Source organism: Folsomia candida, unplaced genomic scaffold, assembly GCF_002217175.1.
Source record: "Folsomia candida strain VU population unplaced genomic scaffold, ASM221717v1 Fcan01_Sc025, whole genome shotgun sequence".
In the NCBI taxonomy this organism is placed as follows: Eukaryota; Metazoa; Arthropoda; class Collembola; order Entomobryomorpha; family Isotomidae; genus Folsomia; species Folsomia candida.
The window spans coordinates 1,467,981-1,487,954 of NW_019091217.1; the positions used below are offsets into that span (position 1 = coordinate 1,467,981).

The 19,974-nt window shown below is 42.8% G+C and overlaps 1 protein-coding gene across 6 annotated transcripts in view; it reads right to left on the reverse strand.

Moving 5' to 3' along the window:
* Positions 1-19,974, reverse strand: part of LOC110859381 (nesprin-1) — a 59,195-nt gene that overhangs the window by 35,356 nt on the left and 3,865 nt on the right. For 4 of the 6 annotated variants that reach the window (XM_035859326.1, XM_035859328.1, XM_035859324.1 and 1 more), the window contains exons 4-51: positions 14,520-14,581; positions 13,632-13,727; positions 13,442-13,525; positions 13,273-13,365; positions 13,020-13,043; positions 12,405-12,616; positions 12,258-12,293; positions 11,561-12,071; positions 11,388-11,482; positions 11,071-11,140; positions 10,875-10,981; positions 10,736-10,799; positions 10,547-10,643; positions 10,355-10,407; positions 10,228-10,279; positions 9,836-10,146; positions 9,612-9,745; positions 9,454-9,535; positions 9,241-9,370; positions 9,133-9,158; positions 8,572-9,051; positions 8,326-8,460; positions 8,087-8,248; positions 7,910-8,020; positions 7,705-7,814; positions 7,516-7,624; positions 7,173-7,217; positions 6,911-7,078; positions 6,632-6,796; positions 6,173-6,529; positions 5,873-6,098; positions 5,542-5,792; positions 5,386-5,448; positions 5,249-5,290; positions 4,958-5,163; positions 4,745-4,880; positions 4,206-4,679; positions 3,882-4,132; positions 3,748-3,811; positions 3,067-3,645; positions 2,482-2,829; positions 2,240-2,332; positions 1,967-2,052; positions 1,667-1,856; positions 1,392-1,520; positions 829-1,320; positions 561-695; positions 260-485 (exon numbers count right to left, since the gene is read on the reverse strand). In XM_035859326.1, the coding sequence (XP_035715219.1) occupies positions 260-485; positions 561-695; positions 829-1,320; positions 1,392-1,520; positions 1,667-1,856; positions 1,967-2,052; positions 2,240-2,332; positions 2,482-2,829; positions 3,067-3,645; positions 3,748-3,811; positions 3,882-4,132; positions 4,206-4,679; positions 4,745-4,880; positions 4,958-5,163; positions 5,249-5,290; positions 5,386-5,448; positions 5,542-5,792; positions 5,873-6,098; positions 6,173-6,529; positions 6,632-6,796; positions 6,911-7,078; positions 7,173-7,217; positions 7,516-7,624; positions 7,705-7,814; positions 7,910-8,020; positions 8,087-8,248; positions 8,326-8,460; positions 8,572-9,051; positions 9,133-9,158; positions 9,241-9,370; positions 9,454-9,535; positions 9,612-9,745; positions 9,836-10,146; positions 10,228-10,279; positions 10,355-10,407; positions 10,547-10,643; positions 10,736-10,799; positions 10,875-10,981; positions 11,071-11,140; positions 11,388-11,482; positions 11,561-12,071; positions 12,258-12,293; positions 12,405-12,616; positions 13,020-13,043; positions 13,273-13,365; positions 13,442-13,525; positions 13,632-13,727; positions 14,520-14,581 (8,172 nt within the window). Of the gene's footprint in view, positions 1-259; positions 486-560; positions 696-828; positions 1,321-1,391; positions 1,521-1,666; positions 1,857-1,966; positions 2,053-2,239; positions 2,333-2,481; positions 2,830-3,066; positions 3,646-3,747; positions 3,812-3,881; positions 4,133-4,205; positions 4,680-4,744; positions 4,881-4,957; positions 5,164-5,248; positions 5,291-5,385; positions 5,449-5,541; positions 5,793-5,872; positions 6,099-6,172; positions 6,530-6,631; positions 6,797-6,910; positions 7,079-7,172; positions 7,218-7,515; positions 7,625-7,704; positions 7,815-7,909; positions 8,021-8,086; positions 8,249-8,325; positions 8,461-8,571; positions 9,052-9,132; positions 9,159-9,240; positions 9,371-9,453; positions 9,536-9,611; positions 9,746-9,835; positions 10,147-10,227; positions 10,280-10,354; positions 10,408-10,546; positions 10,644-10,735; positions 10,800-10,874; positions 10,982-11,070; positions 11,141-11,387; positions 11,483-11,560; positions 12,072-12,257; positions 12,294-12,404; positions 12,617-13,019; positions 13,044-13,272; positions 13,366-13,441; positions 13,526-13,631; positions 13,728-14,519; positions 14,582-17,815; positions 18,006-19,974 lie in introns of those variants that run through there. The other 2 variants (XM_035859330.1, XM_035859325.1) reach the window with 2 other exon arrangements.

Below are 19,974 nucleotides of genomic sequence, written 5' to 3' on the forward strand. Positions count from 1 at the left end.
ATCTTTAGGTCAGGCCACTACACCACCGTCGTCGTCCTCAAACTTTCAACCCCCGAATCGGAACAATCCCTTTGCAGCCTCATCATATTGCACAAATAGTAATATTTTTATACGAGTTAATTATACCCTCTAATTTCTGGTTCAGCCAATAATAAACTATTGAATTTGCAGATTTATGACTACATTTTTGCTAATTTTGCAACTATGAACCTGCAGAAATTAATAAAAACAGATTTCTATATACATAAACAAGATTTACCATCAAACGTAGTCCACTGCATTTGCAAGGCTTCCATTCGTTTGGCCATGGCATTTCCCGTGTCGAGGTGAGCTTCCCATTTGTCCCTCAAATCCCTCAAGTCTTTACGCACACTTTCCTTGCTTTCCGCCGTGACGCCAGCAATTATGCTCTCTCCTGCCTCCATCGTTCGGTTGAGGAGGTCCAAACCCTCCTTGCACTCCAATATTTCCTTCACCTGATCCAGCTAAAATGACAAATAAAGTATCCAAAAATGTCCCCGATGAATTGAAATCCCATCGATTGCGTAAACCCTGCTCACCTTTGCTTGATGGGTCGCACTCGATTTGTCCAACGTCGTCATCTTCTTATTCGCACTGTCAATATAGCTGTTGGCATCCTTCAGGAGTCCGTCAAACTTGTCCTTGCACCCATCAAGGTCACTCAACTTTTCTTTCTGTGTAAGCGGAAATAAAATATTACTTTAGAGAAATTCTGTTGTTTTTTCTCACAGATCGTGACCCCAAAAATAACATTTTGTAATAATATATTTTTCGGAGCGGTAGAAATCGTATAATATATTTCCTCACCAAATTATTCAAAAATTTGGCTACTGCAGCCACCCTGTTGGTCAAGTGAGTCTGAATCTGACCAGTTCTCGAATCTGGAGAAAGTTGAAGAATACGACTGCTTGTGCTGTTCAAGTCTTTAAGTTTTTCTTCACATTGTTTCACATCTCTTAACAGGTTATTAGTCTCGTTGATCTTGTCGTGGAGTTCGGGAAGACTAATCTGACTCAGAGTTTCATTTCGCACAATATTTTCAAAGTCCTTGAGCCAAGCTCCGAGCTGGTCGGCATCTCTGTCGAAAGAATGCCAGAGGTTGGCCAGGTCGTTAAACTTGGTTTGCATGTGCTTGTGATTCTTCTCCACAATCATGAGATCGTTTAAAATCTTGTTCAGCGTGTCACCGTGCTCCTGAAGTTTAGGGATGTAGTCAGCACTCGGGATTTCCTTGAGGACGGAAAAGGCGTCCTGGAGAGGAGGAATCTTTTCATGCGCCTCCTTCACCCCTTCTCCCACCTTAAAATAAACCATGATTTTCAGAGATTCGTCTTATTATTTAACGTAAATATTTTTGATAAATTTCACACCTCGGCCAAAGACGACTTTTTGGCCTCCAGGCTAAAATTATCGCTGATGGAGGATGGGTCGCACCACTTTATCTTTTCCAATAGTCCGTGCACGATCTTGGCGAGCGAATTATATTTGTCTTGGAAATTCTGCAACATTGAAGAAAGAACCAATCTTTTAGCCACGAATGGATAATACTAGCGTCATTTAAACCCACCGGATAATTCTCAGCTTGCGGATTTCATTCATAAATAAAAGTGTTAGTGGCAAACGTAACAACTTGGGAACTACTAACCTTTTCTAGAACAGTAATCAGCGCAGCTTGAACCATATTTGCCTGGTTTTCGCAAATTGTGAGCCGCTTTTTTTGTGTTTTCATGTCGTTGAGAGTCATTGAATTGTCCCACGAGGGGTGTTGCTCCTTCAGAGAGGTAATTTTGGCCGAGACTGACTCAATGTGAGGTTTCAGAGCATCTACGTCCAATCTAAATGGAGGTAAAAAATTGAAACATAGATATTTTGCATCTCAACCGTTTAAATTAAATTAATCTACGCCATAAATGTACATAACCCGAATGTATAAAATAAAGCTCACTTTGCTCGTTTGAGGACTTGAATTCGTGCAATGAGATCGGCCGGAGTTCCACTTCTATCTTCACACTTGGAAATACCCTCCTTCAGCTACAAGAAGTATAAAATTGTGAGGGGATTAGTTCAAACCCTATTTTACATTCCCCACTAATTTGTTCAATATTTAATATTTTGAATGGCATAGATGCCAGTCAAAACTATTTTTGAAGCATGTACATGATATTTTGCATGTCACGCAATTCAGTCTGTCTGAAAACAGCTAAGAAAAGTGACCAACCTTGATCAAAGCGTCCGTATTTCCTTTAAGTGCAGTCTTGATCTCGTGTTCCTTATCTTCGAACGAGCCCAAGGTTTTCTCCAAGTCTTTCGACTTTTGATTTAAAAATTGTGTGATTATTTTTTACGAATAATTTTTTGAAGTATGAGAATAAATAAAGGTCATTATGTAATATGTAAACAAAAAATATTTCCAGTGATTGAATTTCAAGTACTAATTTGATAGTTGAATTGAATACTAACCAAGAGGTCCAGAGCTCTGAACTTGTTATCCAAGTTGGTCACAAGCTCGTCCAATTTTGGAAACCCAGGGCTCCCTCCACTCATTTTCTTGAGTTGATTGACCTTGGAGATGAGGGACATTTTTGCATTGTACTTGTCGCCCAGCTCGTCTTTGTACTGGCCAAGTTTCATCCGAGCCAGCTCACTATTTCCCAGACCGGACTGGGTGTCTTGGAGGGATGAGAAGGTGTCATCAAGCCATTTGTCCAGCTCGTCTTGCACCGTTTCTATGTTTCTCCAGAGGAGGAGATGTGTCTCCAATTTCGGGATGTGCGTCGTTACGGCCTTTGACAAAGTGTCGTAAGAGCCCTAATAAGAAAAAATACTTATTTTAAATATGCATCCATTCGTTATTACATTTTATTTTTATCTACATATTTTCATGGATTTCTGCCGAATCGCTTTTTAACTCATGAAAAATCTTTCAGACAAAACAGATTTTGTTAAAATCAGGAAATAGTTCAATATTATTTTTTTAAGGTTTTTACAAATATTAATATTTTGTAAATATATCGAATGTTTTTTTTCTCAATATACAGTCCTTACTTTAATCCCGGCCATCTCCTGACCCAAGCTGGCAGTGTCTGTGAGGGGTCCAAGACAGGAGCAGAGTTGTTGGTTTAGCGCCCCACAATTCTCGACCACAATTTTTTTCTTGTTTAAAAGATCGGCTGCACGTTTGAGCGCCTCCAAAAGAGAGGAGGCCTCCGCCGAATTTGAGGGGACTTGTGTAAGCACTGGCGACGCCAATTTGTCTCCTTCACGCAACAAGGCCTGAGCAGCTTCTTTGGCCTCGCCATACTTTTTCCAGAGGTGCACTCCATCAACCAGTCCTTCCCATTTCGATGTCATCGCCCCTTGTAAACGATCATAATTGTCGGACACGGATTTGAGGAGAGGAGTAAACTCGGAAGAGCTGTTTGGGTCGGAACGAATCAGGTCGGTCCCCAGCGCAACGACGCTCGCCTTCAGCTTCTCCATCCCGGCGTGATTTTCTACCAATTTTTGTAGCTTATCCTTCGTTCCTTCCACTCCCTCCAGGGTGCATTTTTCTGGTTTGAGCAGCTCCAATGATTTCGATGTGTCAGCAAAATATCTTTTTAGCTCAGAGTCCAGCTCCTTTAACTAAAAATTTTGAAATATTTGCAATATAACTCACATGTACATACATAACTATTTCCCAGGCATAATTCTGTGGATTTATTCACAGTAGGATCAAATTAATACCTTTTCCATCTGAGATCCAATTTTTTCCGTTTGTTGGATCAGATCAGCCGAGCTCTTTTGAGATCTATCACACGCAAAGAGATGTTTATATAAGAAAAATATTTTTGGACACAATATCTGATTTATTTTCATACCTTGAAAGTTTTTGCTTGGTGTCCAAAACCAGTTTCTCTGCCCTCAATGGAAGAGAGGAAGATTTGTCGAGGACAGCGAAATTGGCAGAAAGGCACGTCTCATCCAACTTCAAAGCTTTTGGCAACCACTCTTCACATTTTTCACCCAAATTGTCCAGAGTGTGTTCAATCTCGTGGATTTTACTCTTTTTAATTCCTGGCGTCATCAACTGTTTGTTGCAATACTCGATGGCCGCGTTGGTTTCGGAAACCTATAAGAAAAAAATCCATAAAGTATTTAAATTCATTCCGGATAAGACATAACATTTCATAATTTGTACACACCCATCCCGACAAGTGAATCCACTGGCTGAGCAGGTCCTTCCTCAATGCTAATTGGGAACCCAGCTCTTCAAAGGTCGCAGGGCCGGCAAGTCCAGCCTTGTACATTTTTACATCCTCCTCTAGCTCCTTAAATTGGCCAAGATGGTCAGCATGCTCTTGCATCGCAGCGTGCAGAGTGCCCATGGCCTGGTCCAACTTGTCGTAGTAAACGTCACTGGCCTTTTGCTTTCCTTCAAAGTCGGCCACCCAAGAAGCAAAGTCGGCAGCTTTGGCATCAAATTCTTGTCGTGCTATGATGGAGTCGGAGAGGTAATTAAGTTTGCCCCGAACTTCGTTGGACACGGCAGAGAGTCGTGCTTTGAGCTTGGTGAGGCTGGCATTGAGAGCAGTGGCCCCTTCGGGGGAAACTCCTTGTACGACAGAGTCACACTCTTGTGTGACTCCAATCAATTTCGACTGATGGTCGGAAATCCCCTTAAAATGAACAACGCAAGCTAAGCAAAAGTATATAAGGCAGGTTGAAACTAAATTTCACAAACCTTATTCACAGCCTTCAGTTCTGTGAGGGCGAGTTCAAGCTGTGGAATAGTCATCATTCGTCGATCGAGCGGTTTCTGGAGTGCCGTTTCCGTTGCAGTCAACCATTTCCCAAAGGACTCGACCGAGGAATCATACCTGCAGAACAAGTATCAAGTTTAGAATAAGAGTACTCACTGTCAAATCGTTTTGACTTCAAATGTTTGTGCGTATACTTTTCCCAATTTTTGAGCAATAACTCTGCCTTTTCTTTATTTTGCGATACAGCATTGTGAATTGTGCCCCATTTTGTGACGGCTAATTCCATCTCGTCCAACGCAAGGGGACCAATTTTCTCGCTCCGTTTCGCAGTGGTAGAGATTTTCCCCTGCTGAGCAGCACACTCGGTGGAAAAGGCGGCCAACTGGCTCACCAATTGTTTCTGTTGCAACACAAGTACATCACAACTTATTATTAGCTGACGACTTTAAATTATTGCACAAGAGTATGCATCAGTAGTGACTCACAGCGTCTCCAAGAACAGTGGGTTTACCCCAACCCATGGCAATCTGAGGAACAAAAGAGGAAAATTTTAGTAGTTGTTAACCTGATAAATAGGTATAGGTGCCAATGTATGAATATTATGTTATCCAGCATAACTCACTTTGACTTCGGCCGCGTCCAACCATGGCGTCACTTGGCCCAATTCTGCTTTGCACTCCTCCAACTAAAACATATAAATAAAAGAATGCATGTATAATAAAAATGGTATGCTTCAAGCAAAAAAACTTGGAAATTAAGTGAAAAACTGTTTGTTAACCTCTGCCATGACCTGCGACGTGGCTGCGTTTTGAACTGCCACGGTCTCGTGTAGATTTACCAGCTCCTCTTTCATGGAATCCACTTGTTGCAACACGACCTGGTTTTGGATGGGTGTCATGACGCTTGATGATTTGTCGTCTCCACTCTTCTCCCCTTCGGCCTCAGCCGCCTCTGCCCTCAAAAGCTCTTGTGCTTCCTTCTCCAACGCTTGCAACATCCCCATTCGACGCCCAATCTCCGCTTGCAATTCTATGAAACGAGAGTGATTACGAAAATACAATGGTATTTTCGTGCATGTGCTTTTCGTGTACACTATTTTGTCATGCTACCTTTTGTCTTTCTAAGCTTCTCCTCTGGACTGAGATTGGCGGAGAGTAGTTGTTGAACTGCTTTCTGCGCCCCCTTCATCCATCCTCGCATTTCCTCCATCTTGTCACCCAAGGCTCCCCACTTTGCGTTCGACTCTCCCAAGTGCTTTACTTTGTTGTCCAACAAAACGACCATGGATTTGAGCCGCTCTTCAATCTCGCCTACTTCATCTTCCAAAACGCTCGCCTAATCAAAACCGCATCCCGCATTAGACCAACTTTTAATATACTATACCTTGTGGGTACCAATGCAGGCTATACCTTCTCGGGTGCGGAAACGCTGCCCAAAGACACTGCCAATTCTCTCAATCTCTTCAACATGTTCTCCGTTGCCTCTCTCAGCGCGATGCTCATGTCCTGCTTCGCCCGAAGTTCCATTGCTACTTGTTTGGGGTCATGCTTTGGCACTAGTTTCTTGAGTTCGAACTCTGCTTGGCCCAAGAGGTTAAGAATATCGTCTCGTTGAGAACTATACTCGAGCCACACTTTCTGCACCCCTTTCAACTGTTTCAGTTTGTCGGAAGCGTGAGAATATGTGTCGTTCCAGGTGCTGTCCAAGAGTTGCACTTGCTGCGGAATAAATTTTGGCGAGTGGACATCCTTCTGCAAGTCTTTCCCCTGGGCACATATTCACAAATACATAGATGTTAGTATTTACTTCCATTTACGATTTTCATTTAATTCATAAGCATCTGCTCGTCGAAACTGCTTGCTGCATACCTTTTGGAGCAAGCTGACGATCGTGGTCCGCTGGCCGTCCAACTGTTTGATGAAATTGTGTTGCTGCCCAATGAGGTGTTCGAGTTCTTCGAGAGAAGAGGGTTGCGTCTCGTTCACGGCGAAGTCGTCCACATTTCCCAGGGCACCAATGACGCGATGAGTTTCCTATAATAAAGAGGTTGTTAACAATGACGAGGGATTTTTTGCGTCCCAAGTGGTTTAATTTGTCCATGAAATTTTGAAGAAATGCTGAACAATAAAATGAACAAAGTCTCATGCCTCTCGATACGTGTAGCAGCGAGAGTAGACGTCCGTTTTAATCATGGTCATTTCAATTGTGGGGACAAGATTCTTGTATCGCGTGATAAGTTGCTCAAGTTGGTCTTGCTCTCTCAACGCCTCCTCGTCTGCTCTGCGGGACACGAGGGAATCCAACATCTGGACCAACTATGACAAATAAAATAAGATCAGGCGTTGTCTCCAGTATTTGTACTGCAAATACATAATTACTACGTAATGTATATTTGATACATATGCTCACCTGCTTCATATCTTCGCGACGACGGTCAACTTCACGACAAATTTCCTGCGGTGGATAGATTAAAGTCAAATATAAATGTGCCCCTTATTTATTAGCAATGTGAAAGCCGTCAATATTGACAATGAATGAAATGAGGCAAAACACGATTGATGAATTACTACGACAAAAGCAATATTTTTTACCCGCAACTGCACAAGCTGCATAATAAGTACAACATTCTTTAGGCCAATAAATTACATGCAATAATTTAAAAGTTTCAACGGTAGGAAATAGTCAAAACATGGATAACACATGCACATAGATGTACGCATATGGCTATGTAGGCCAAAGAAAGGGAGCTCACCACGAATTTGGCTTTTTCAGTCTCAAATTGAACGGTGTCGGTGCATTCGACTAGAATACTCTTCAAGGCCACGTCCACCGAGTCCATCCAGAGCACAACCTCCTCATACCTGTCAATTCGGTTACGATATTTATTTGCGACCTCCACACACACAGAAATATACGAATACGAAGGGGAGCGGTTTATTACTTTGCTTTATAGGCATTCATCTGGACAGGGATTTCTTCTAAAATGACTCGCAAATTCTTGATGCGTTCAGTGATGGTGTTGGAGGCAGCCTTGGCTTGGGACAGTTGTTCCTGGAGATGTCAGTTTTGATTTATCATGAGTTGGAAGCTCTACATTTGCTACATGAACATCAGATAGCTACTCGTTTATAGGCGTGGCAGCTTACCTTGAGACTCGTGTCCTCTGGGTGTTGGACCGTGTAGCGCGACTCCATCTGGCTCAACTTTGTCAAGCAGGCCTTTGCATCATGGCTCACCTTCCCCTTGTCGAAGAACGTCTGCACACAAATACCACATTCACAATGATGATCGCATCACAATAGCGAGTAATTTCTTGATATTACCATGTGTCTGCTTAATACTGCTTGTGAGTCCTCCTTCCGGTTGAGGAGTTGATGCTCATTGGTAATCTCTCTGTCCATCTCTTTGAGCAAGGAAGCCAAGTTATCCTCCTCCAGTCGAAACTCTAGTTTGGCTAGATGGATCGGAGCTGCTGCCATTATTTTCTGAACATTTGTAAAAATTATGCATATTTAAAACTGACTAAATGACCAAAGAGTGTAAAAATAAAGGTATGGCTTACACTCCACTTGGCTTGAAGTTGTGTTACAGTCTTGTTGATGTGATCCATCTCTTCGGGGCTGACCCACTGTTGGAGATCACGACTTGCTTGCGTCATGTGGCGCACCGGACGATCGTTGATTTGGTCAAAATAATTCTGTACCAAAAGCACATTATATTATACCTTATTTTTGTTGTCATATTGGTGTCCTGGACTGCTTGTCAGACTAATTATGATTAAAGTATAAAGTGAGATGTGTTTTGCAACCTTGTGTGCCTCCACCGTTTGTTTTGACTCGAGGTTCCTTTCCTGCAACAGTTTTTCGGCTGTGCCCATCCAGTCAATCACAGTTTGCTTGTTCTCGTCATAGTTTCGCCAACAACGGATACACTCTGTCAACTTGTGTTCCCAAGCCTGCCCACTCTGCTCTACTCGTTTGAAGTGGTCCGTTAAGAGTTGCATGTTCTTGACTAGATGTTCCACACCTGGACCTCGTTCTCCGGATCGAACAATCCCTCCCACCACTTTGCTCTTGCTCTCCAGCATCGTCTTGTAGTAGAGAGTTTTGGCAAAAAATTGGCGATGTCTGTCCAACAGTTGCTGCAGCTGTTGGGGGCCACCCGTGAGAACGTGTGAATTCAGAAGGACTTCGGCACTGCTTAACCACTCGGCGATCTCCTGTTGCCCTGCCTCCAAGGATTCTTGCTGTGTCAGGAGTTGATGAATCTGTGCTTGCCGTTGAGGCACCTAGAAAGACGATTTCATTTTTGTTTTGAAATTGGGTAATTTTATTGAGTATTATTGCTAAACAAATGAATAAATACTTACCCCGCCACGGATGCGGACCAAGCATTCTGTGCAGAAAATAAATTTGCATATTAGCACAAGTGTAAGTAATAATTGAAGTTGCTAAATTTCATTTTAATGTGGACTTACCTTTCTCTTTTTTAATCGTCTTCATCAGTCGGTCTACCTCGTCCCCGGCCAGTTCGGGAAGTAGGGCTTGGAACTTTTTACTAATGACACGCCACTCTTCGTCTTTATCGTCAATTTCAGCCATTATTTTCTGCAAAACAAAAAGGAGAACCACGTCCTGAGTCGCACAAAATCTTCTGATGTGTCCGTTATTAAAAAGTTCAAGAGTTTTACCTGGAGTGAGTTCTGATAATCTTTTGCAGCATCCAGATTTTGAGGGTGGGGGGCGCCCAAAATTTCTTCCGAATTTCGGAGCCTAGAATCGAATAATATAGAATATATTCGAATTGAATAGAATAATGTTAATTGTTGATGGAAAAAGGAAAACGAACCATTTCTGAAGGCCTGAAAGCGTTTGGAGAAAGTCTTTTCGCATTCGAAGCATCTGTCCAGCGTACTTGTACTGCTTGACGTGACTAAAAAGGGCCTCCCACTTGGACGTGAGGACGGAAAAGTGAATTTTCAGCTATGAAATAAATCCAGTTAAATAATTGGACATGAGGTTAGATTATTTCTCGGTGTGAAAGAAAAATGCAAAGCCTGTAATAATACTTACGTCATCCACCACGCTGGGATCGCATGTGGCTCCGAGGAAGGAGACTGTGTCGTTGAGCAGGTTAAACTTGTCGTGCCAGACGCCAAGGTCTTGGAAGTATTCCATCCGTTCTTCCTCCGGGAGGTGAGAGACCATGGGGAGAGATCGGTCAATCCAGTTTTCCAACTCAGGGGCCACCGAGTCGTATCGCCTCCAGTATGCGATCACCTCCTCTAACATGCTCTGAAGACATCGGAGCTCCATGCTCACAGACTTCCACCGTTCACCAATTTCCCATAAAAAGTGGTCCGCCACGCGACCTTCTCGTGTGTCTACATGGATGAAACGATAAAAATTACATAGGACTTAACTACATGAACTATGTATAAATAATTTCAAGAATTTAGTCTAACCGATTCCTCCCTCCCGTTTAAATTCTTCAATCACATGTTGCATATCAATATACTGTCACAAACAGAGAACAATTAATTTTCAAACAATCTGGATACACAACTCTTCTATTTAGAAAAAGATACTTACAGCTCTTTCAAACTCTTGGAAAATCTTGTTCCTGTTGACAAAGTTGTTGTAGGCTGAAAATTAAAAAAAAAACACAATGCAAATTTTGACACAATTCATGCAAAATTGAAGTCTCTCTGCAGGTGCAGTATTTAGAATTTTTTTCTTCTAATTTCGCTCATTTCTTGATAGCAAGTAAATATTTGTGCTCACCATCGAGAAGTGTTTTCACGTGATCCTCTCTCCCGTATTTTACAGTCCATTGTTTCAGTCTATTCTCGACAAGAACGATAAACGCTACCAAACAGCACTGTGCACAGATAACATATGCAATTATTGAATAAAGGAAGGAAAGAAAATGATTGATTTCCTGTCCTCTAAAATATCATTAGCAATAAATACCTTATGTTCCAGGAATTTCAGTTTGACAGCTCGCTTCGTCGCAAGTGGTCCAATCGCGTGAAGTCTAAACAAAATAATGTTATGCATCATATTGCTACAGCATTTTTTAGAACGGAATTACGAGTGGGACGCTGATTACCTCGTGGCCATCGACTGCAATTGTCCGGAAGGCACTTGGTTAGCTATGGGAGTGTCCAGAGCCTCTGTGAATTGGGACAACACTTCTGGCAACTTTATGAAAAATGCCTGCAAGCCAATATAAAAGGCAATGTGAATTAACATGATAAAAAAACATTGTGACTTTGTTCATCGAATGTAATACACGTCGTTCCTACTTTGTGGTCTTCTATTTTGGCGTTAAGAATTCTGGCAGCTTCATCGTCCATCACGGAAGGTACGTCATCACTGGAATGGAAACACAATACACTAGACTGTTAGCATCGCTTACCAAAATAGCTTTTGTGAATAATGTGTTGGAGGAAAATAAATATCAATATAAAAAATAGTACAAATAGAATACAACAACATAGCAGAAAAACCCAACGCGTTCCTTTGCGTTTCATAATGCTCTTTAGATATGATATTGTTGCTATTTATATTTCCAATCTTGCAAAAATTCACAAATATCACCCATTTATCAATTATTGATTACCCCATGACTAGAATTTCTGCTTTTGCGAGCCACTCGCCAAACGATCCGAAGGGATCTGGCAAGGCAGCATCAAGCCTCCACTCCCACTCCTTCAACTGCAACACCACAAACAAAGACCGTTATGCATCAATATGCAGTTGCACGTGTTGTTGCCACTTGTTGTGCTTAATTACCTGAGACTCCAACTTTCTCCAGAGCGACTGGAGTTGGGACCACGATTCTGGCGTGATTCCAACTTGGGAGTGAGATTCGATCAATGTTTTGAGCCTGTGGTACTGCTCCTGCTTCAACTGGAACTCAGAGTGGATGGCTTCGTACTGTTGGAAGGAGAGGGGAAGTGCCCCTGTCTGTTTCATGTGTTCGATGTATTGAGTCTTCTGCATCAGCCACGTTTGCAGCTCGTCGTATAGCCCTTGGACAGAGGAGAACGAGTCGGCCTGAAGACGGGGCTCATTACTTTTGTGGAGGAATTGGGCTACGTAGGTCATGATTGACTTTTCGTCAGGTCGGGGCACATCCACGTCCTCGGGGTCAAGCAAACGGGTCACGCCCAACTCTTGTTCCGCCACTCTGAACGCCGTCTCCAGGCGAGTGCGATTTGAGGCGTGGCGCAGTCCCTCCATGTCAACTAGGCCGGGATGGATACTGTTGATGATGGCGAGAAAAGCGTTCCCGTCCCGCCAGCTATTCCCGAGCAGAACAGTTTGTTAGGTAATTTAGTTTTAGCTCAATAATTATGTATAAATGCCACGAATAAGTAAAGAAGAATGAATTTTCCTCATATATTTACATAAAAATAAATTTTCTCAAGTTTCCTCAGTTTTAAATAATAATTTCTACTCGTTTCGGAAATTAAATCATTATCATTACCTCAATCCAAAGTCATTCACCGCCACACCGAATCTCCTGAAAGGCCGTTAAAAGGATTAAATACAAGTTTTGTGCAGTGCTAACTTCGTTCTGAATGCAAATTCTAATCGAGATAAATAAAGTTGAAAGAGGTTTTTTGTATCTCACTTGTGGGCAACTTCTTTGACCCAGGCTAGAAGTGCTTTTCGTGCTCCGTCTCTCCACCGATCTGACGGGGTCATGCGTCCAAGCGTGCTGGGGGTCGTTGTCTTTGGCGATGCAGAGTCTGATCTGCCACCGTCGAGTTGTGAAGTCGGGGTGGGCGTGGGGGCGCCGAAACGGTAGCCCAGACTGGCCAGCACCTTCGTGTTCTCCTCGATCTGTCAGAAACACAAAGGTCAGCTTCATGTGCTACGAAATATTTTGATGCAATTTTGTGCAAACTGTGTGACGTTTCAAGTTTCTACTTTTCTACAAATAAACGCATCATCAATAATATGTGACAAAGTGTATAAATAATTTTAAAATGCTGCTGTGTAGGTTACAAATTATACTCGAAACTATTTACCTCCACCCACCCAGCTATTTACTATAAACACCGGGAAAGACACTTCACATCACACACAATGAAGAGAAAAAGAAGAGAATATTGATAAAAAGAGGAGGCGAGCCGAGACAAACAAGTGAGTGAAGCAAGCGAGAGGCGAGTTGAGACAAATACACGAGTGAGAAAATTAGGGAGTGAAATGAGATGTTTATTTACAGAGAAAGAGAGATACGTACCACTTTGGGGTCCCTACAACGAAGCTGGAGAAATTCACATACAAATAACGTTATTCATTATTAGTGAGCATAAAATTAGTAATCAAGTAAATTCGCACAGTGTTATGATTATTATTCATTATGTAGATACACAAGAACACATTGCTCAATTATTGTCCACCAACAACGAGTCGTGATGGTTAATTAATTATAGTTGACAAGAGAATTAATTATGGCCTGGTGTACATATGGCTTTCGAGGTGAAAAGGTTTACCTGGAAGTAGAGGATGATTGTCCAAACAAGTCCAAGAACGACGGCCGGTCTCCCGTCCACCAGGTCAGAAGAATTTATGTTGACCAGTTTAATCTAACATGTTTAGAGAACAAGCAGTGAGTTGACAGGGTTTGTTTACTCGAGGTTCTCGCAGTGTATTTATGCCTACCTTTTTCCTCTGCAGGAATTCTAAGGCAGTGTTGCAGTTGCTGAGAAAGTGGGGTCGTTTGGCGTTCCGTCCTCGTTCCACGGGCTGCGAACGAAAGAAAGGAAAAGTTCGGAGGATGGAGAAAAAAGTGAGAACAAACAATTTAGAGATGATGCGTCGTGCCCGGCACTACTTTTGAGCGCATACTCACCAGTCTTTCGCCGGAGAGGACTTGAAGGAGGGCCAGAAGGTGGGTACCGTCCTTTAGACCCTCGATAAGGTCCACAATGTGCAGCGGAGGAACGTGCTGAAATGCGGAAGCCACAAGATAATTATCATATGACCTTTCAAACAATGGCGAACGCGTCTGTCCCCTACATGTACCTTTCTATGCAGGATAAGCCTTTAATGCATTTTATGATTATGCTATAGTCTTGCCTGGAGGACTGGAGGAGGATCGTATAATCGTGATATTAAATTTAGACTCGCTATTATGTAGACAGGGACAGGACGTGTGTGTGATCAATCGGAGGTTACCGATTACAAAAATTGGCATAAGAAATGAGCTGAGATTCCACCTATCCATCTGTAACACCTATTTAATCTAATGTGCTGTCCTTCGTGATTCCTCCTGGTTCAATTTAGCATGCGTACATATGCATATGCTCGTAACTAGCTGCTTGTGTGGCTGTCATAAAGGGAATCAAAGTCTGACTACTGGATCGGCCGTCGGCTAATTTGCAAAGGTCACGCCACCTCCAACTCCATTCATCCTCCATCATTTCCTGCGTCCCCAAATTATTTATAATGTGCTGCTGACAGTCTGGAGTCATGCTATCTATCATCGCCCATGCGGATTCTGGTGATAACGCACGTGTGTACGCACTCACGCTTTCTCTCACATATGGAGCTAAATAGATATCTGCTGGTGACTGGTGACGAGAGAAAGTAACGAAAATAGCGATGATAAAGCAATAAGTCATTTTGCTGGGCGATTGGATGGCAAGCTAATAAAAATGTTCTACGTTAAATGAAATGATGGGAAGACCCAGGTTTGTTTTTGTACAGAAGTGACGCATATCTCTATTTTCTTACTTACCTTGGCGAGGTACGAGTTGATCCAGTTAACAAAAGTCTTCTTTTGAACCCTCTCCTGCTCATCTGTAGAGGTATAAAAAGAGAGGTAATGCTAATCTCAAATTTTGTAGTGCATCCTAGTTGCCAGGATTTGCATGCCATCAGTTTTGTAAGTATGAGTAGCATAGAGCAATTAAGCAAACCAACGGCAACAAACAAGCAAGCCAGACATTCATTTGACTAACAATATCATAATTTTAACAGCACCAGTGGTCACATTGTCTGACCATAATTTTGAGGCAGTGTAAAATACCCACCCACACATTCACTTACTCATCCACAAGATGTTCCATTTTCTCTGACTTTTACCAGGTCCAACAAATAGTAATCTTTCCGTCACAACCCACTCAAATAAATCGGTATTATATGAGCACACGATCAGGAATGAAGATGACGTTAGAGGCTGATTCATGCCTAATTTTTACAAGTATTGGATACCTAAATATACTAATCGACTCGAGTTCAGCTCATCTGACTTAACTAAGAATACAAGGCTGGACTTGTTAATTTGGTCATATTTCCTGTTAATTTACTATACTTTTGACTTTGATTTGATAGTGGAGATCCATGAGACACCACTCGAGTCGTCGTCGTCATTGTGACTTTGCCAATCTGTGTTGCGGAGGTAATAATAACTTTTAACAACAACAACACACTCAAATTGAGATTCCCAATCTTGTTGGGACTACTTGACTACTGCAGCTTCCTAAATAACTTAAGCATATTATACCTACTCTAATTTATCCTTTGCCATCCATCACACCTTTTGAACGGAGAAACACTGAATTCATAATAACAAATAAATAATGAACAAATATGTATGAGAATGCAAATTGCACATCCAGCGTGGACCAGTGTGTCAATATTAGTCCATCTCTCGAAATATCGCCATCGTCATCATCATAAGAATACAATCTTGGAAATATTTAGTAGCAGCAGCATCCCAAAGTTTACTTATTGATTAACAAACAAAATACTTGACACTCCTACAACGACGTCGTCGCCTCCACCGGCGAAATAGCAACCTCATCCTAAAGTACAGCAGGAAGCATCTTACGAGGATGAGAAGCTCTTTAAATTTTAATCACTTATTGATCCATCGTTATTATTGACTCTATGTTTGCATATGATTTCTATTTGACAAGATCATGTTTACAAATGTTCACGAGTACGTAATTCAGTCGCGCTAACTCACTCGCTCGGCTAAAAATAATACAATACATAGGAATGGGTTCAAATGTACCTAAGGTTGCGTAAAGTAGTGCAAAAAATGGACAAAAAATGCGTTCCCTGAGTAAGAAGAAGTCATTTGTGGAAATGCATAGACAGCGACATGAGAAACAAGAGTGAGGCGAATTAGACAAATCGTGGAACACAAAATAACGCACAAGTATCTATTTACTGGCTGTATTGCATGGTAAGACGCACCATACATCCATCTACGGATCGTTTAACGCATCATCTGCCTAATATGATATCGTATCATCACAAATCACGAGAGCAAATTGTAGGAGCAGCATTATTAAGTTGACAAAACTCTGATGAGCACTTATTCACTCAATTAATGCCGATCGAGACGGTGTGTGTACACTGAGGTGAGGTCATCGCAGCATATCGACGAAGCACAGCACGCACGACGACGGTAGTGGAGTTAAAATTAAAAATGCACTATATCATCCCATTAAACTACATACAAGCTATTATGCAATTCTACGCTAAAGAGATTTTGCAATTGAAATCGTAGATAACCCAACCAACATCATAGGCACATCAGATTCGTATGCACATATACCGATACACGCCGAGTGTGCTGACAAATGAAATGAGAAAACAATAGAGAATTAGCTCTCACATAACTACACGCTGGATGGTTTTGCTGTGCATTTTTTTCAAAGCAACAACTTGGGCAAAAAACCTACGTCAAAGAGAGAAGGATGGCCGTGTATTATTGCCATAGATTATTGCCATTGAATTTTGTTTATGAAATGAAGCTCTCTCTCTCATAGTGCATGAGGTGAGATCATCCCCCGTTTTATTGTCCAACCCTGGTGGGGGAACATCTGCCAGCAATACAAAACTGGTAATGGGTGTACTGCATACCACACTTCCAGCCTCGCCATCAAATAGAAATTCTGAGCATTCTTGGCAGCATCCGTAGAGAAAATCGAATAACGTGACCCACCCGACCCACCCGACCTCACATTTTACTTCTCATTACAAGTAGTCTAATGCAGACCCTGGCATTAGGACCCCCTGCTCAAAAGTCCCAAAGTACAGGTACATAATCTCCTTCCCTACACACTTATCGCTCATCAAGTGATTTTCTCTAAGAGTGAATTCAATGGGTGACGGACGGAAGGAGTGTTAATTGGAGTTGGAGAGATGCCTAATCACCAAACAAACAAACACAAAGTCATACAATCACTTCGTTGTGATGCAAAATTGCAAACTGCGCTCTTTGTAATGAATGACTTTGCTGCACTTTTATTGCAAACAACCCTCGGTCGCTAGTGAATAAATCACAATTTTGGAGTTTTCTTTGACAGCCAGAGATTGGTGCTGGTCAAGAAAATTGCTTAGATAATCACGTCCATTATTGTTATTGTGTCTGCATCTCCCTAGCTCTCCATGTATGGCAAGAAATGCGAAAACTGGTCAGAGGCCCAAACCAGTTCCAGTAAAACTCTTGACTCGAGTTATGCAAGAACACGTACATAAATACGAGAGATCGATAATGTTTATTTTCTTGGCCACCATGATTTTCTCCACTTTAACTTGAATCATCATCAAATCAAGAATGAATCGAGGCGTCATGTCAGGAATGAAAACAAACAGATGAATAAGCTTTTTAGCAGCCGAGGCCAGCCTGAGGAATCGAGAGATGTGTCAAGTCGTTTGCTCCACATAAGCTCACTCGCTTTTTTCATGGATTATGTCACAAAGAATGAATGCCGATGACAACATGAGACGCCGACAACATGCTTCAAACTCTATCAAGTGATCAAGTCATCCATCCATTTTTCACTTGGTGTCGATAGAATTGCACATTAATGGACGACGCGACACTGCACGGTGCACTACTAACCCAGTAATATTAACTGTCGTATTTTAACTGTATTTTTGTCGCCATAAATAAGTAAGAATAATGGGCGATAAATAGAGCAATTAAATTTAATGAAGGTGGCGCGAGAGAAAAAGGAAGAAGCAGCATTAAATTAATTATTGCTCATTAGAATAGAAAATACTCGTCGCTCTTGCCTCTAATCTCTGCAATGTGGGAGTCGAAAGAGTCCCCCACAGTTTTGGCACTTGTGTACTGAGGGTTGTGGTGTGACAACTGGTCCTCCAGCCGACCCCCACCCCCAATCTGGCGGGAGTACTGAGAGTAGAACTCTGCACTTTCCTCACTCCACCCGGGCGAAGGGGTGTGGCGCCACCACATGCTTCGATTCACACGCTCCTCCACGTCCTCAAACTGACGACGCCAGTCCAACACCCGGTTTCCCCCTCCAGCACTGCTCCCCTCACTTTCCGCGGAGGAGGAAGCTGGGCGTGGCAGCGGTGGTTCTGTCGTCGTCGTCGTGTGGGGCACGGTGTGAAGCAAGGATGACGAGCCTCTGAAAGAGTCTGGCGGACTTCCGATCCCACTCGACGGAGATCTTGCTAAGAGGGGAATGTTGAAGGCCGCTTCCTCCTCCCCCACGTCCTTCTCCTCCTTTGTCGTGCTGACGAGGAGTTTTCGGTGCACGTGGCCTGACGGAACAATAAATTGGGCTGGTGGGGACGGGGATGGAATTGATCCGGAAGATGGACGACTAAAGGAAGGCGATGGGGAAGACCGTGTCGTTGTGGTTGGGGCGAGATTGTCTGTGGCTACCCCCAAGAACTCGTACTTGAGGATGCGGGTGGACAGAGTTCGGTTGGTGGAAGAGGAGGAGCTAGTGGATGACCTGGTGATGGTGGTGATGTTGGGGTCGCCCGATGGGGACTTTGACTGATAAATTGGATGGTCTTGCAGCTGAGGTGTGGTGCCTGTGTTTGGTCGAGTCCAAGCCCCAGAAGCACCCACGCTGCTCCAAATCCCAGTTTCTGACGAGTCTAATAATCCCACAGGGTCATTTTGACTTGCTTGTCCTACAGTTCTTCGTGTTTCTGTCTTTTTCATGAGCACAGTTCTTTGGGAGGAGGAGTTTGCCGACTCGACCCTTCGCGAGAAAAATCGCTCGCCATCAGGACTCACAAATTCTCTTCCCGGCAACCCCTTCTCCGTTTCGGTGAAAGAGTGCTGTTCGTAGGAAAAGGTTTTCTTGACCACGTGAGGAATGTCGCCATCCTGTTCGTCCATCGTAGTGGAAGTTGTAAGACTAAAGTTGTTCCCCTCCCGAGACGGGGTTCGCCTAAGGTTGACGGCAAATGGGGAATGTGTCCTTAGAATTCCTTCGCTGTCACTTCCCCCTCGCTGTTGGCGTTTCTTTTTCTCCTCCAACTTCCTCTCCAGCTCCACAATTCCCTTCAACAAAGTCCCCTCCTCGTCACCACCCCTGCTCTCACCAGTGAGGAGCAGATCAGGGTCACCACTGCTGCGTTGCTCAGATTTGAACACCTGCTCATAAAATAGGACTCGCTCATTCAGAATGCGGGAGCGAGACTTGGATCTGGATCGGGACCGGGTTTTTTTGCGACGCTTTGCCCTCGCACTTCGATCACCCGACTGATCCTCGTCACTCAATAATTCTCCCTCATCGTCGTCCATCACGTCCAACTCGGGATGATACTCATGATCGTCACTCTCCATCCTGATACTCTTCTAACAAACTTTCTAATTGTTGATTGGAATTTACTGTATTTCTGTATCACTGTAGCTCTACTAATTACTAATATAAATAGTTGCAAATATCGGTGTATCTGATCCACCGCACTGTTAGAACAAATGTATAATAATAATACTGCACTGCTCTGGAGATACAACTATTAACATGTTCTGAAATATGAATGACATACACACGCACGCAAATGAAATGAAACGAATGATAAAGTTGATGTGAACGAAATGGGCAGACGCGGATCGAGGTCCGGTTGCTTTAAGAGGTGCACATTGACTGAAAAGTAAACTCTCCGCACCTTTTGCCTTGGTCATTTGGACGAAGAATAACATAGGAACTGCAGTCCTCCTCATAATCATCCTGATCTTGTGAATACTTATTGTCCCATACAAAACAGCGGACCAAACACTGCTGGCGAGTCGTGCTTATGACCACTCCATAGTCACAGTGGGTACATAATAAATACATCTACCGATATTAAGTAAAAGTGGTTGCAGAAAGAGATAGTAACTTGAATGGCAGTTAGTTGTAAGTTTTGTCTAGAAGAGCACATAACCAGCCAAGACAACAACAAGGTCGACTTACATATTCGCA